This window comes from Polypterus senegalus, chromosome 13, assembly GCF_016835505.1.
Source record: "Polypterus senegalus isolate Bchr_013 chromosome 13, ASM1683550v1, whole genome shotgun sequence".
In the NCBI taxonomy this organism is placed as follows: domain Eukaryota; kingdom Metazoa; phylum Chordata; class Cladistia; order Polypteriformes; family Polypteridae; genus Polypterus; species Polypterus senegalus.
Genome location: NC_053166.1, coordinates 7,280,913 through 7,294,696, shown reverse-complemented (window position 1 = coordinate 7,294,696; position 13,784 = coordinate 7,280,913). Strand labels below are relative to the sequence as shown.

At 41.6% G+C, this 13,784-nt stretch overlaps 1 protein-coding gene across 1 annotated transcript in view; it reads left to right on the top strand.

Annotated features, from left to right (window-relative positions):
• The window catches only part of LOC120542388 (F-BAR and double SH3 domains protein 1-like), a 39,437-nt gene extending 25,865 nt beyond the window's left edge, over positions 1 to 13,572 (top strand). The window contains exons 9-12 of the mRNA XM_039774825.1: positions 1,646 to 1,848; positions 7,287 to 7,458; positions 11,619 to 11,674; positions 12,207 to 13,572. Of these exons, the coding sequence (XP_039630759.1) occupies positions 1,646 to 1,848; positions 7,287 to 7,458; positions 11,619 to 11,674; positions 12,207 to 12,251 (476 nt within the window). The 3' untranslated portion in view covers positions 12,252 to 13,572. The remainder of the gene's footprint in view (positions 1 to 1,645; positions 1,849 to 7,286; positions 7,459 to 11,618; positions 11,675 to 12,206) is intronic.
• The last annotated feature ends 212 nt before the right edge of the window (positions 13,573 to 13,784 follow it).

The window sequence follows — 13,784 nt, the reverse complement described above, 5'->3', positions numbered from 1 at the left end:
TCTGTCAGCTCAGACCAGTCTGGCCATTCTCCTCTGGCTTCAGCAAGGCATTTTCACCCAGCAGAGAACTGGCACTCACTGATACTGTATTTTTTTTCCCTTTTCATACCATTCTCTGTAAACCTTAGGGATGGTTGTGGGTGAAAATCCCAGTAGATCAGCAGTTTGTGAAATACTCATACCACCAACAACCATGCCCCGTTCAAAGTCACTTCAGTTCCCTTTCTTTGCCATTCTGATGCTCGGTTTGAACTTCAGCAAGTTGGCTTGACAAGGTCTACATGTGGAAATGCATTCAGGTGTTGCCATGTGATTGGATAATTAAACATTTGTGTTAACACTAGAATTACCAAAGCTTACGAAAATACTCATAAGTCCAGCCCACCTTAAATCCGCTCGCACCTCTCTGTCAGTGTCTTTTGTCTTGTGAATATGTTGATAAGCCCAAGCAGTAAGCAGCCTATTATCCCATCCTCCCACCGCTGCAGAAAATGCAAAAACCTTCTCCCAGTTCAAGTCTGGTTTATCAGAGAGTAAAGTAGTACCTAGAGCTGTATAGGCTAAAATAATATCTTGTTATTTGGAACAAGTGCATGTGTTCCAAATAACAAGATTTTTTTTGCCTATACAGCTCTAGGTGCTACCTCACTCCCTGATAAACCAGACCTGAACTGGGAGAAGGTTTTTGCATCCAGCTGGATGGAGGGACCTGGGGAGAGAGTATCCACAAGACACTACCTTCCCCGCGATGCTAGAAGGCAGCCCCCCTTGGTTGGCTGGGGCACCACGGATTCCCACAGGGCATGCTGGAAGTTGGAGTTTGGTACAGCCATGGTGGTTTCCGTTGGGGCCGCCAGAAGGAGCTGCAGAGCCTTACAGTGGACTTCCACCATGCCTGGGAGTGATTCCAGGTAACGCTGATGAGCCACCTGGAGCACTCCCAGGATCAACATAAAAGGGGCCACCTCACTCCATGGGGAGAGCCAGAATTGGGAGGAGGAAGGCTAAGCTTGCCAGAGAGAGAGTGGAGGCGGAAGGACTGAGAGAGAGAGAGAAGAAAAGGGCTCTACTGTGGTGCTGTACTATGCGGTCTTGTATGCATGTTATTATCCAGTTGTCACTTGGAACGACCATCAGAGGGAGAAATGGAGGGGACTGCCAGCATTCTTTATGTTTGAGCGCCACTGAGCCCCTGTTGCTTTTGAAATTGAAATTGGACAGCTGATCGTGGAATATTTAGTAGCGAGGACATTTCACAAAATGGCACAGGGGGCATCCTGTGACGATACCTCTCTTGAATTCACTGAGCACCTGAGAGCGACCCATTCTTTCACTAATGTTTGTAGAAGCCGTCTGCATGCCGAGGTGCTCGAGTTCATACACCTGTGGTCATGGAAGTGATTGGAATTCAATGATTTGTAGGAGGGTCCCAATACTTTTGTAAATGGTGTATCTCATTCCTACATTTTAATTAAAAATGGTTACTCTTTCAAAATACACCATGGCTTTGAGCGTCACATGTGTTCGTTAGGATGGTATTAATGTCATTACTTACTGATGATACTAATGGTTAAAATAAGCAGGAAATTCATCATCTGTTTTTTCTCTGTCTAGTCTGATTAAATGTTTTGTCTTCCTATTACAGGACTAGCAAGGGCACTTTATGAATACTGTGGCCAAAGTGCAGAGGAGCTCTCCTTCCCAGAAGGAGCAATAATACGTCTGCATCGCTGCAGAGATGGGGATGTGGACGATGGCTTCTGGGAAGGGGAAGTGAATGGAAGAATTGGGGTATTCCCCTCCCTTGTTGTAGAGCTGTTAGGTGACGGAGATGAAGATGAGGAAGAGGTGAGTACCAGAACAATACATTTAAAACAATGACAGCTCAAATACACTCACTTAGATTGCACAATCTGAAGATGGAAAAGGAAATTAAATTGCTAAACAGATGGACTGGCCCTGATTATAGCTTGAGAGGTCTTATTTTTTAATTGACACTTTCAGTAGCAGTTATTTTTTTCTTATGTTGTTACTGGTATCATTGTGGTCTTTCTGTGGCAAGCAGTAGAGTTTTAACTTTAATTGGTTTCTTCTAAATTGATTGCTAGTTTTAATTATATCACTTTCATTTTATGAAAAAGCTCCAGAGACGCATTAGCTTGTTAGGTAATTAATGGAAATGTCAAGAAGAAATCACACAATGATAATTTCTTCGTTAGGTGACGTTGTATCTCTTCATATTTTTATTTTGTGCTATACTTCCCCAAACCCAGATTGACAGGTAGAAAAGAGGATCAGCGCTGGGTCTGTTTTCTATGTAGATCCATATAGAAGCTATGTTTACTGATTTGCTAAAATAAATAAATAGAAGAAATGCCAAGAAAATTCTTTTTTAACTTTGTTTTTCTGCTGTGCAGTGTTTTTGCACGCATGACATGACTACTAAGGTTTTGTCGAGACCACACCTCTAATAGCTACTGCACTGATTTAGGGGTACTTTTGACGTGATGAAAACATCGAGCAGCTTACAGACGTATCAACTCTTCGGTCAAGTGACTGCAGTAACCAAAGGATAGCCCTTGGTCAGCCGGGCTGTAATGTCTTACTTTTACTTTTGAACTCCCTCCGTCTCCTCCATTTTTAACCCACTTATCATACTGCAGAGGGACGCAGAGCTTATCCCAGCAGTATTAGATGAGAGGTAGGAATCCACCCCGAGCAGGACGTCAGTCTGTCATATGCACGCTTGCGGCCACACACACTCACACCTTTATTATAACAACAAAGCAAAAAGTCCAATTAAGGGTAGTGAAGTGTCCAAAAACAGACAGTGTTTAACTGAAAAGAATTTGGTCTGCAACATCTGTGACGCAGCTTTACAAACCACTGCACTGCTGTGCTGCGATGTGGAAAGAAAATCCTGAATACCCACCGAAAATCTGCAGGGCGCTGCACAAAATGGGATGAGTTTGAAACTCAGAAGCACCAATTTAGTGAAAAAGTATAATAATTCTTTAAGATGGAGACAGTGTGTGACGGTAATAGAACAGTCACCGGTTCTTTTATCGGTGCGGGGAGCTGGAAGAGCCAGCAGCGGCCGCTATTTGGCTCAATAACATACAGTAAAGAGTTAACAGGTATGTGCAGGGATGTGCAGGACTTCAGTAACTACAGGGGGATAAAATGGATGAGCGACAACATGAAGTTATGGGAAAGAGTAGTGGAGGCTCAGATAAGAAGAGAGGTGATGATTAGTGAGCAGCAGGATGGTGTCATGTCAAGAAAGAGCACCACAGATGTCATGTTTGCTCTGAGGATGTTGATGGAGAAGTGGAGAGAAGGACAGAAGGAGTTGCATTGCGTCTTTGTGGACCTGGAGAAAGCATATGACAGGGTGACTGAGAGGAGCTGTGGTATTGGATGAGGAAGTCGGGAGTGGCAGAGAAGTACATGAGAGTTGTACAGTATATGAACGAGGGGAGTGTGACCGTGGTGAGGTCTGCAGTTGGAGTGATGGAGGTGGGATTACATTAGGGATCGGCTCTGAGTCCATTCTTATTTGCAATGGTGATGGACAGGATGACGGATGAGATTAGACAGGAGTCCGTCAGAGAGGCGAGATTGCATTGGTTTGGACATGTACAGAGGAGAGATGTTGGGTATAATAAGAGAAGGGTACTAAGGATAGAGCTGCCAGGGAAGGGGAGAAGATGAAGGCCTAAGAGAAGGTTTATGGATGTGGTGAGAGGAGACATGCAGGTCATGGGTGTGACAGAACAAGATGACGAGGACAGAAAGATATGAAAGAAGATGATCTGCTATGGCGAACCCTAACGGGATCAGCCGAAAGAAGAAGAAGAAAGAGTTGACAGGTGCATTGCTGAAAGATTTGTAAAGTGAAGATTCCCCATAAGGCACTTACGAGGTGAGATAAAAAAACAACCGGATTAGTAAAAATTTTTTATACTAGCCAACCCACGGCGTACCATACGCCGCATAATCAGGCCGATTTTTTTAATGATTTTTAAACACAGGGAGAAAATTAACATTTGAGAAATCGGTAATGTAATAAATCAGCAAGAAAAGCAACATTGATTGTAACAATGCACGGAACAAACCAACACACAATCGTCCATGACTGAAAACTGGCGGACCCTCATCTCGCCTTCTCCTGCCAGACGGAGGGATGCGAGTGCACTGCGCTCAGGCGCGGAGTGTGGAACGGCAGGAGAGGAGAAGGACGTCCACTCAGCTCCATCCGTCATGCTAGTCTGCTGAATTCTCGTTCAGTATGCACTGCCCGCTCATGTGCCCACCTCCAACTCGTCACTCAAGTCGTTGTCGTCTTTACACAGTCCAGATGCACCTGTGACTCACATAAACGTTTCATTGCTCTGTGCGGATCTGGCTGCTTTTCTATATATAATCCACCAAGACACCCGGCCACGGTAGTAGCGAGGTGTGCACAAAGGGTTGGGACGTAACCAGTGGGAGCGTATGAGTCGCACTTAGTGGGAATTCCACAGTTTGCAGCCTGAATGGGGTTCAATGGCTTACCCACGCCTCTCTGCGCCGGGTAGACACACGCTCAATCTCATGCATAATTATTAATTGAATGCTAAACACTTCTGGAAAGACACGGTTGTCTAAAACGGGTTGGTGTGAGAATACAACAGTAGGTGAATGAAAAGATGGAACTCTGGAGAGAGCAACATATAATTGTCCGTGAGTGAAGAAGACATGTTTGTCGCGGATGCAAATTGCTGTATGTAGCGTGTAAAATAGTTTGCTATGGTGCATGCGGTCGTGCGTCGTAACCGAAAACTCGGTTTTTAAAGACTGCTTACTTCATTGTGTTTTAACCTCAGTTGTAAAGGATTGTTTTAAGGATCCCATGAGATACCCCTCGCAAACCGTTTTACACGCTGCATATGGCGACTCACCTCCGCGAGAAACATGCCTCTATGAACAGTCAACGTGGCTCGGAGGTGCCAGGAGTTGGTGGGCGTGGCTCCTTCCTGCGTGAGCCATAGGTGTCTTACTTGTCGGCGGCTCAGTGAGTCCACGCCCCTTCCGGCATGCTTTCCATGGTTGTCTTGCCTTAGTGAATTATATATATATACCTGTATATATTTATTGATGAATTACAGCATTCTAAACATTGTCACCTTCTGTAAACTCCCCCCTCCTGATCTCTACACTGCTCCATACGTATCTGCCATTGACTGAAACAGCGCTGGAAGTCTTCTTGCTTGAGGCTCTTCAACAGGCCTGCTGTCCTTGTCTTCACTTCATCCATTGAAGAAAAATGTGTTCCCTTCAGGTCACTTTTGATTTTTGGGAAAAAGTAAAAATCACAGGGAGCTAAATTGGTCGAATAGAGAGTTTGATCGAGGACAGGAATGTTTTTGTCAGTTAAAAACTGCTTTACAGAAAAAGCAGTACAACCATTTCGAACAATCTCATTAAACGTTTTGATGTTTTCATCCGTCCAAGATGAGCGTAGGCGACCTGGGCGTTGAACATCTTCCACATTTTCTTGTCCTTCCTTGAAATGTTTGTGCCACTGAAAAACTTGTGCGCAAGACGAACTGTTATCACCATACACTGTTTTTAAGCAACTGGGTAGGAAATCCTTAAAAGGCCTCAGTGCTGTTAGTAAGGTGTGAGTGTTGCGGATAGGTGGCGCTATTCAGCGTATTTCAGAGGTTCATTTTTCCCCTATGCTCAAGGTTGTCTTAAAGATATTTTTCCAGCCTTTTTAGGCCAGTAAGTCTCGTAGATTTTGGGGAGAGTCTCAGTACTTGGGGAGAGATTGGTTTTGGCTGCTACAGAGCCGTTGGAACAGTTATTCAACCTTTTTTCTTTCTACCATTTTATTTTATTTTTTTGGCAGCTTTGGGCTATGTGAAGTTACAAGCTCTTGCTTATAATTACTATGCATGAATGTTTTCCGTACTTTATTGAATTTGTCCTGTTTGTTGGATGCGACTATTTTGTTCTGCTGGATTGCTACATTTTATTTATTTATTTTTTTTTTGTGGATTTTTGTCCTTTAACTCAAATACTGGTTTAGCATTTTTTTGTAATAAACATTGTTGACTTTGATTTCAAGAGACTTTGTACTTTATCTGGGGTTTGGGGTGCCTTGAGCACCGTCCGACTACAAACTACTAGCAGACTCTGACCGAAGACAGTGTTTCGTGACACGGTGTTGTCGTAAACTGAAGAAAAACATTTAACGCAGGAGAGCAAAGGGAATCGGGCAAAATATGAGAAGTCATAAAGCTTCTATGGAGGTTGCTAAAACCCTGACTGGGCATTCTGCAGGTGAGGCCTTCTGTGTGGAGACCCAGTACTTGACATAAGCACAGCTCTGTCTGTCTTCGGTATATCTTCTTTTATACTGAACATTCCTTGCTTCGTTTCAGCAGACTGCACAGGAATTTTGCTGTGTGATGAGGTGCCAGTCAGTGACTCACATTGCAGACAACAGGGGGCATTACATTTACATTGTAAGTCCGTTCATTCAAAGCGACTTACAACATTTACGATACAATTTCCAATTGGAGCACAGGCAGGTCAAGTGACTTGTTTAGAGTCCCACAGTGGTGTCAGCAGTGGGATTTGAACCCACCACCTCAGAGTTTGAAGTCCAAAGCCTTTACTATTACTGCACCACACGCAAGCAAAGTGAAGTGAAACTGATATGCTGTGCGTCTGCAGATGAAGCCTAGGAGGATGGATACATAAAAGTAAACAGTGGATTTGTGTATTAAAAGCAGTTCATACTTTATAACAAAACATTTAAAATTCATATATTAACACAACTAAATTTGTAATTGAGTAAGTGGAAGAATAATTTCTGAAAATGCTGTTCATATCATTCTTGAATAGATCCATAAAATGTAGGACGTTCTAAACTCCCGAATGCCAATATTAGAACTTAATATCATGTCTAGTAAACATTCAAAATTTCAAACAAATGAATGTATTAAATACCAGGGCTAGCCATTATGGATGCAATGAGAAGTCAAGCAAGATGACCCCTTTTATTGGACAACATGCAGGCTTTTCAAGGCAACTCTTGTCTGAAGAAGGGGCCTGAGTTGCGTCGAAAGCTGGCATATGGTCATCTTTTCAATGAGCCAATAAAAGGTGTCGTCTTGCTTGACTTCTCACTACATGTGTAGGTCCCGTATATCTGGACTAGTGAAAATGAATCTGACCTGAGCCTTCATTTCTGGGTTCATGTTATTTATGTACTATTCTTTGTTTTGTGCCAGGAGCTGTCTTCTCCCACACCTCCTCCCTTTTCTCCTCCGTTTTCTGTTCCTGGAGGAGCCACTTCTCCTGTACGATTAACATCATCTGCAAGGAGCACTCCGACTCGAGGACTAGAGGAGAGACTGCAAATGACATCCCTCGATAGCCTCAGAATAAGTGACAGCAAAACAGGTAATGGCAAGCAGGCCAAGCATCCATCCATCCATCCATCATCCAACCCGCTATATCCTAACTACAGGGTCACGGGGGTCTGCTGGAGCCAATCCCAGCCAACACAGGGCGCAAGGCAGGAAACAAACCCTGGGCAGGGCGCCAGCCCACCGCAGACCAAGAATACACAGTAGGTTCAAATCAGCTGAAGAATTACAAAACGTTGTCGTTTGTGTTGAGATTCCAAATTTAAAGCAGAAGGATGGCCTGGCCTGGCCTGGTGCATTGCAATTTTTATAAGCACTAAAACCATATAAACACCTTTTCCTTTGGATTTGTTCTCCCTACCTATCCAAAATTCTACTCCCTTCTTAACGTGGAGCATTCACTAGGTGAATACTAAGTGTTGTCTGTTATGTTTAATAAAGTTGTCGACCCTTGGGTAATGTTTTCTAATTTTGAGGCGTAACAAAATAACTCTTATTAGGGTTTGAGCAAAAATGTCATTGAGCTTAATTGTGTCACAACGTTTTCAGCAGCAGAATTCTTATATGTTTAGTTGGTCATTTCATAACAGCAAAATTGTTTGCTAAAAACATGATGTCTCATTATTTTAAATGTGAGTTTCAGAAGCCAACAAAATGACTTGGATTTTTGTTGTAGAGGGTCTACAGTATTTCCACGTCTACGTGAATTTTCCTTCCATTTCCATGAACTTATTTTTCTCTTCACTATAAATGGACCCATCCCAGGTGTGCACATGAGTGTGCCCTGCAATGTATCCGTCCTTGTAGTTCCTGCCTAATGCCAGGTTAGATGACGGCCCCCTTGACCGTGCATTGGTTTGAATAATGCAATTAATTAGTGAACTTATTAGAATGAGTTTATTAGAGGGTACAGCTTTAATGTGGATCTCCCCTCTGACAGAAAGTTGGGATTTTAAAACAAAACTGTCGTCTCACTCAGGGTACAAGTGCTTGTCAGGGTTGTGCTTACTGCCTCTCCTTCATTTACTGCACACAAGCGACTTGACTTACTTTTCAGTTAGGTCAGGGGTCCTCAATCACGGTCCTGGAGAGCCGCAGTGGCTGCAGGTTTTTGCTCCAACCCAGTTGCTTAATAAAAAGCACTTATTGCTAAAGTAACACTTCTGCTTCACTTTAGTGATTTTGAGCCCTTATTGCTTATTTTTGTCTTAAACAGCTATTTGAATTGCTCCTTATTATCAATAACATGCAAATGACAAGAGAGAGCAGCATTTCTCCATTTAGCTTATTTACATTTACACCAGTGTGTATTTATCTGCACTAATGGGTTTAATTAAATACTTGGAAGAAAAATGAAGAGAAAAAAGTGAAGGACTGAGAATTACTCGTCCATTTTAGCCTTCAAATCATTTGCATGATAGAAAGGGAAAGAAAATCTAGGATATGAGAATGAGCTGACAGAGCAGAGTTAATTTAATTTCATAGCTTGTTAGTGCTTTATTGGCAAGAATTGCTTTCTAATTAAGCAACCAGGTCAGAACAAAAACCTGCAGCCACTGCGGCTCTCCAGGTCTGGGATTGAGGACCCCTGAGTTAGGATGATAAAGTTCGCCGTTGTGGGACTCCAACTCGAGCTGTATATATGGCAGACGACTGTTGGACTATTAGTGGTTTGCCCTAACAAGTCTCAAATTAAATACCACTAAAATGAAATGACTGCACGGCAATGCAGCCCCTTGTATACATTGAAAGCCATGTTGCAGAGATAGCTGAGAGCTTCTTCTGATCTTCTTCTCCCTCACCATACAATGATGAGTCAACACATCTTGTCAGGCTAAAGAAAGGTGTTTTATCTGACACAGCCGAAGAATTCCCGAGTGTCCCAGAAATGAAACGCTGCTTGTTAGGTATCTACAAAAAAAATGTTTTGACGTCTTCATCAACAGATGATTCCTGTGTTAGACTTTGGCATTGCTTCTGAAGTTATAAAGTGCCACCTTCTCTTGATTTCACTCAGGACTTTCCAAATGAGTCACAAAGCCTCAAGCGTCTTCTCTAACACTCGCCGCTATGTCTGCTCCTTATTGTCTCTCCATTCCACTGGTAAAGGTTTAGGTCTTTCAAGAGCCGTACCTCCTAGGCTTGGCTGATTTGTTGACCGCGATCCATCATGTGCTGAATGATTTGTGTTTTACTCTTGACAAACTGTACATATCTCTCTATTATATAAAAAAAATCCTGCGACAAGACTTTTTGGAGAGATTTTTTTCAAGTCCCGCGAGATGAGACTTTTGACATGAGATTGTTTCAAGTCCCGCCCTCCTCTCACCTTATTCAGCCACGCCCACGGTCCTCTCACCTCTCATTCGTGTGAATGCTTTTGACAGACACAGTTCCTGCTCTCTCAGCTCTCTTATAAATGTTTACTTTTTAATTAAAGAAGACGTATTATGTCCAAATCTTATTGATGAATTTCATCGGGGATATGAACAGAAGAAACGAGAACACGGGCAATCCTAGCACCAAGAAACGATGAAGTCAAATGAATTAACGTGAAAATTGTCGATCAGTTACATGTTAGATTGGTTAATGTGTATCAATACACTCTGCTGAAACAGTTGGTGGTGATGATGAGGAAGATGAAAACATCAACTTATAATATCACAAAGAAAAACTACAACCATTAACACCCTCTGGTCATCCACCACACGAATTACTGTAGAAAGGAGGACGTATCCAAGAAAGGTAATGTAGTACATCTTCAGGGGATAATATTAGACACCAAAGGAGATCTCAATATGCCATTTGTATTAAAGCGTTAACCGTTTCCTGTTTGAATAGATTTTGGAAAAACAATTAAATCACAGAGACAAACATTCGAAAAATAGTCGGTTGGTTTATTAGAGAGAAAGAAACGAAATTCTCTCACGGGCAGTTATACGTTGCGTTGTCAGGATGTAATTTGAAAATCAAACAGAACAAAATCATATAACACAACGAAAAACTCAAACGCAACATGAAACACACTTTTCTTTCAATTTATTACATTTTATTATTTTTAATATAGTTAATTGCTCGCTGTATTGAAAAATAGTTAGTTCTATTATGCATATGTAACAGTTCCCATGAAAATAACAGTCTGTTTAGATTGTACATTTGCATCCCCATACGCAGGCTGCAGAACCGCAAAGTGGCTAGCGCGTAGTGCGAAGTAAGCGGGGGGCAAAGCCCCCTAGTTGTACTAAACTAACAAAATGGTCACATGGCTTTTGCAGGTTGTGTTATTGCACCGTGACCATCTAGCGTTAGAATTGACCGAATGAGAGAAGATGATGTGCAGGCCCGGTTTTTCATTAAGCGAGCATCTTCAGTCTGTGGTCAAGTGGAGAGCCTTAAGAGGAACTGAATACTGTTGGCCAACGGAGTAGACTCTCTTGCCTAGAATGCTTAACAATGATAGAGAGAAGTGTTTTGTGATCTGAACTCGTAGAAGCCACCCTGGATCCGCTTTAGCGGCTTGACCTGGCGCATCATCAGACAGAAGAGCAATTCTATGGGATTGTCAACCGCTGTGAAGACTCTGAGCTCTTGATGCCATTTCTTGATTTTCAGTTGCATCAGACCCAACTGGAGTGTTGCCAGACAGAAGGAATTGCTGTTGTGATCCCTCAGAGTCGTATTATGGACACTCTTGATTGTTTTGGATTGCCAGGATTAGGTATAGTGATGGCTGCTTATATGACTTGAAAATGCACCTCTCACTGGCATCGCCAGAGTTGTTTTACAGCTGAACTATAGAGCAGACAAACTTTTCCTAATTTTCAAAATGCTATTTTTTGTTTTCTATAAAAATCATGCTTGCGTTAATACTTTTGTATTGCGGCTTGTCCCTGCATTTTTTCAACAAGGTGGACCGAGATTGGTAAGAATTCCAGTTACATTGGCAATAAGCTAAATAGTAGACAAAGCTGGTATGTCGTAGTGACTTGTCACGCATCACTTTCACATTGGGAACAGAGCAGAGCAGCACATACTTTTGGCAGACATTCACTTTTACCAGCTTTCATTTTTCCCCCCAGACGTTTCCCAGGGATCTGTAAATAAAATTTTAAATTAATAAAAGAGCTGTTTTGCTTCAGAATGGCCCACCATCTGAGTGTTGTAATTCTAACTCTCTCGACTTTGCCTTCACAGAATACGCCAGCAGTGCCCACAGCTCGCCCGATCTTTCTGTTCGAAGACTTCGGCCGGTTTGTATCATTTCTCTTATAAAATCTTATTTTTGTTTTTGCCTGTGCTTTAATGTCAATGTCAATTTATTTATATAGCACATTTAAAACAACATAGGAATGCTGTGGCTTTACAATAAAAGAAAAATTAAAACAAACAATTAACATAAATAGAAGTAAAATAAATGAACATTATATGGAAGTAAGATTACAAAAGTAATGTTACTTAGTTGCTTTTGATGACCGATAATATGAAGATTCACGTTGTAATTTTTAATCTTCAAATTATATCCAAGTTTTATATGAATAGAATATTAATGTGAGGTGTAAACAATATTTATGATTAATATCCACTTATTGTATGCACTGAAGGTATCAATCGAACTATTAAATCATAATATTTTGCCAAACATGGTGTATAATATTAATAATTAATTTTATTTATATGGCATTTTCCCCCGCTCCCCATCTTTTCATGTGAGTTCATCTGTGCTTTTATAATGAGGTCTCTCACTTTCTTTTCTTTTCTTTTTTTCTTTTTTTTAATACACAGATGCGTGCCCCCCCCTTGCCCCCTGGGATGCAGAACGAGCCCTAGTTCTCTGAAAAGGCAATCAAAATGGCGGCTGCTTTTGTGTGTCTGTTTGATGCTCTCACCACACAGACATGGAATACGAGACATTTGTGCGGGAGCCGTATGCAGTATTCATTTCCTTTTGTGTGGTTTATATTTGGGGTCAATTGAGGAAGAGGAGGAGGAGGAGGAATACTGATAACACTTGAAGTAAAATTTTGGAATTTTTACAATTGCTTTTGCTGCATTCAGCCCTCTAGCTTGACATCACCATTTGAGATTGCTGATGGCGCTTATTGAAGCTGTGCAGGAGCCTGCTGATTCCACTAAGAACACAAGCGGGATGATGTAAGAGTTTGCATGAGGCTTTGGATGGATGCATAATCGTTTATAAGAGATCCTAGCAGTAGCTAATCCTGTGATTTAGAAAGGAGGTTTTATGCATTGTCATAGCCACAGAATGTGTTTTCCATCTTCTCCATTTCATGCACCTTTTATGAAACGAGATCTCCATGCATACTGCTGAAGCTTTGTTAGAGTGTGCGGCTGAAAAATTTGACCTGAAAGTCGCATCAGCTGAGAAGAGGATTCAGATGGATCTTGGCATCTCAAATACAGGTGGACGTTTATAAAGTTTTAAAGGGGACGTATCATTTTTAAAATGACATATTCTGGTGTGCAAACCTAACGGCTAATATTTTTTGAATTTGTAAAGGCTCTGCGTTTATTGGGATTTATCTCTTTGAATGCCCAACTGATGATGCACAAGAATGTATTCACTGATTGTGAATTGACGTTTCTCACTGTCACTGTGTTGTTTCAGTTTGATGTCTGTCACGTGTTTAAATATTCGCTTTTTGTTGTACAAGTCTATATGTAGTAGCACCCAGGTTCATGCCCTTCACACATCGGTTCCTGTTGTTTTATGATAACTTATTATATTTATGTTTTTTGTCTCAGCTTAGAGATACTGCAGTAGTGTGTTCTGTTGTATGTTCTTACAGTCTTGAATGTGTCATTGGGTAGTTGGTTGGTTGGTCAACAAATGGGATGCTGATCTGTAAGGGGGTCTCGGGTCTGTACTGCCACCGTGTCTTCCTTTGCAGGGTGACAACTCCCTTCAGTTAGGGCTTCTGCCATCTCCTGAAATGCCATTAAGGTAGCTAGCGCCTTGTTGTTGCACTTGTTAAGAAAAGTTACAATAAAACGCCACAAAGCAACTTCTCAGCTGTAGTGTTGGGACTGAGTCATTGTTTGTCTTTGTATTAAATGTTTTAGAATTCCTTTACTTGTGATTATGTTTATGATATCAAGGGTTTGTGTCTAATTAAAAAAGAAAAACCTGTGTGTGGTGCAATGTCTCTGTAAAATTAAAACTGATCTCATATAATCAAATATAAGGTGTATTACATGTAATAAATGAGAATTCACAATTTGGAGCTCTGAGACTTGAAAGTTCGCTTTATGCGATGGACTCCCAGGAGTCACTGTGGACTCGTCATTCAGTGCATTTAAGGTGAGTAACCCGCTTAAGGCAGAGACCTGATTTCTTAATGA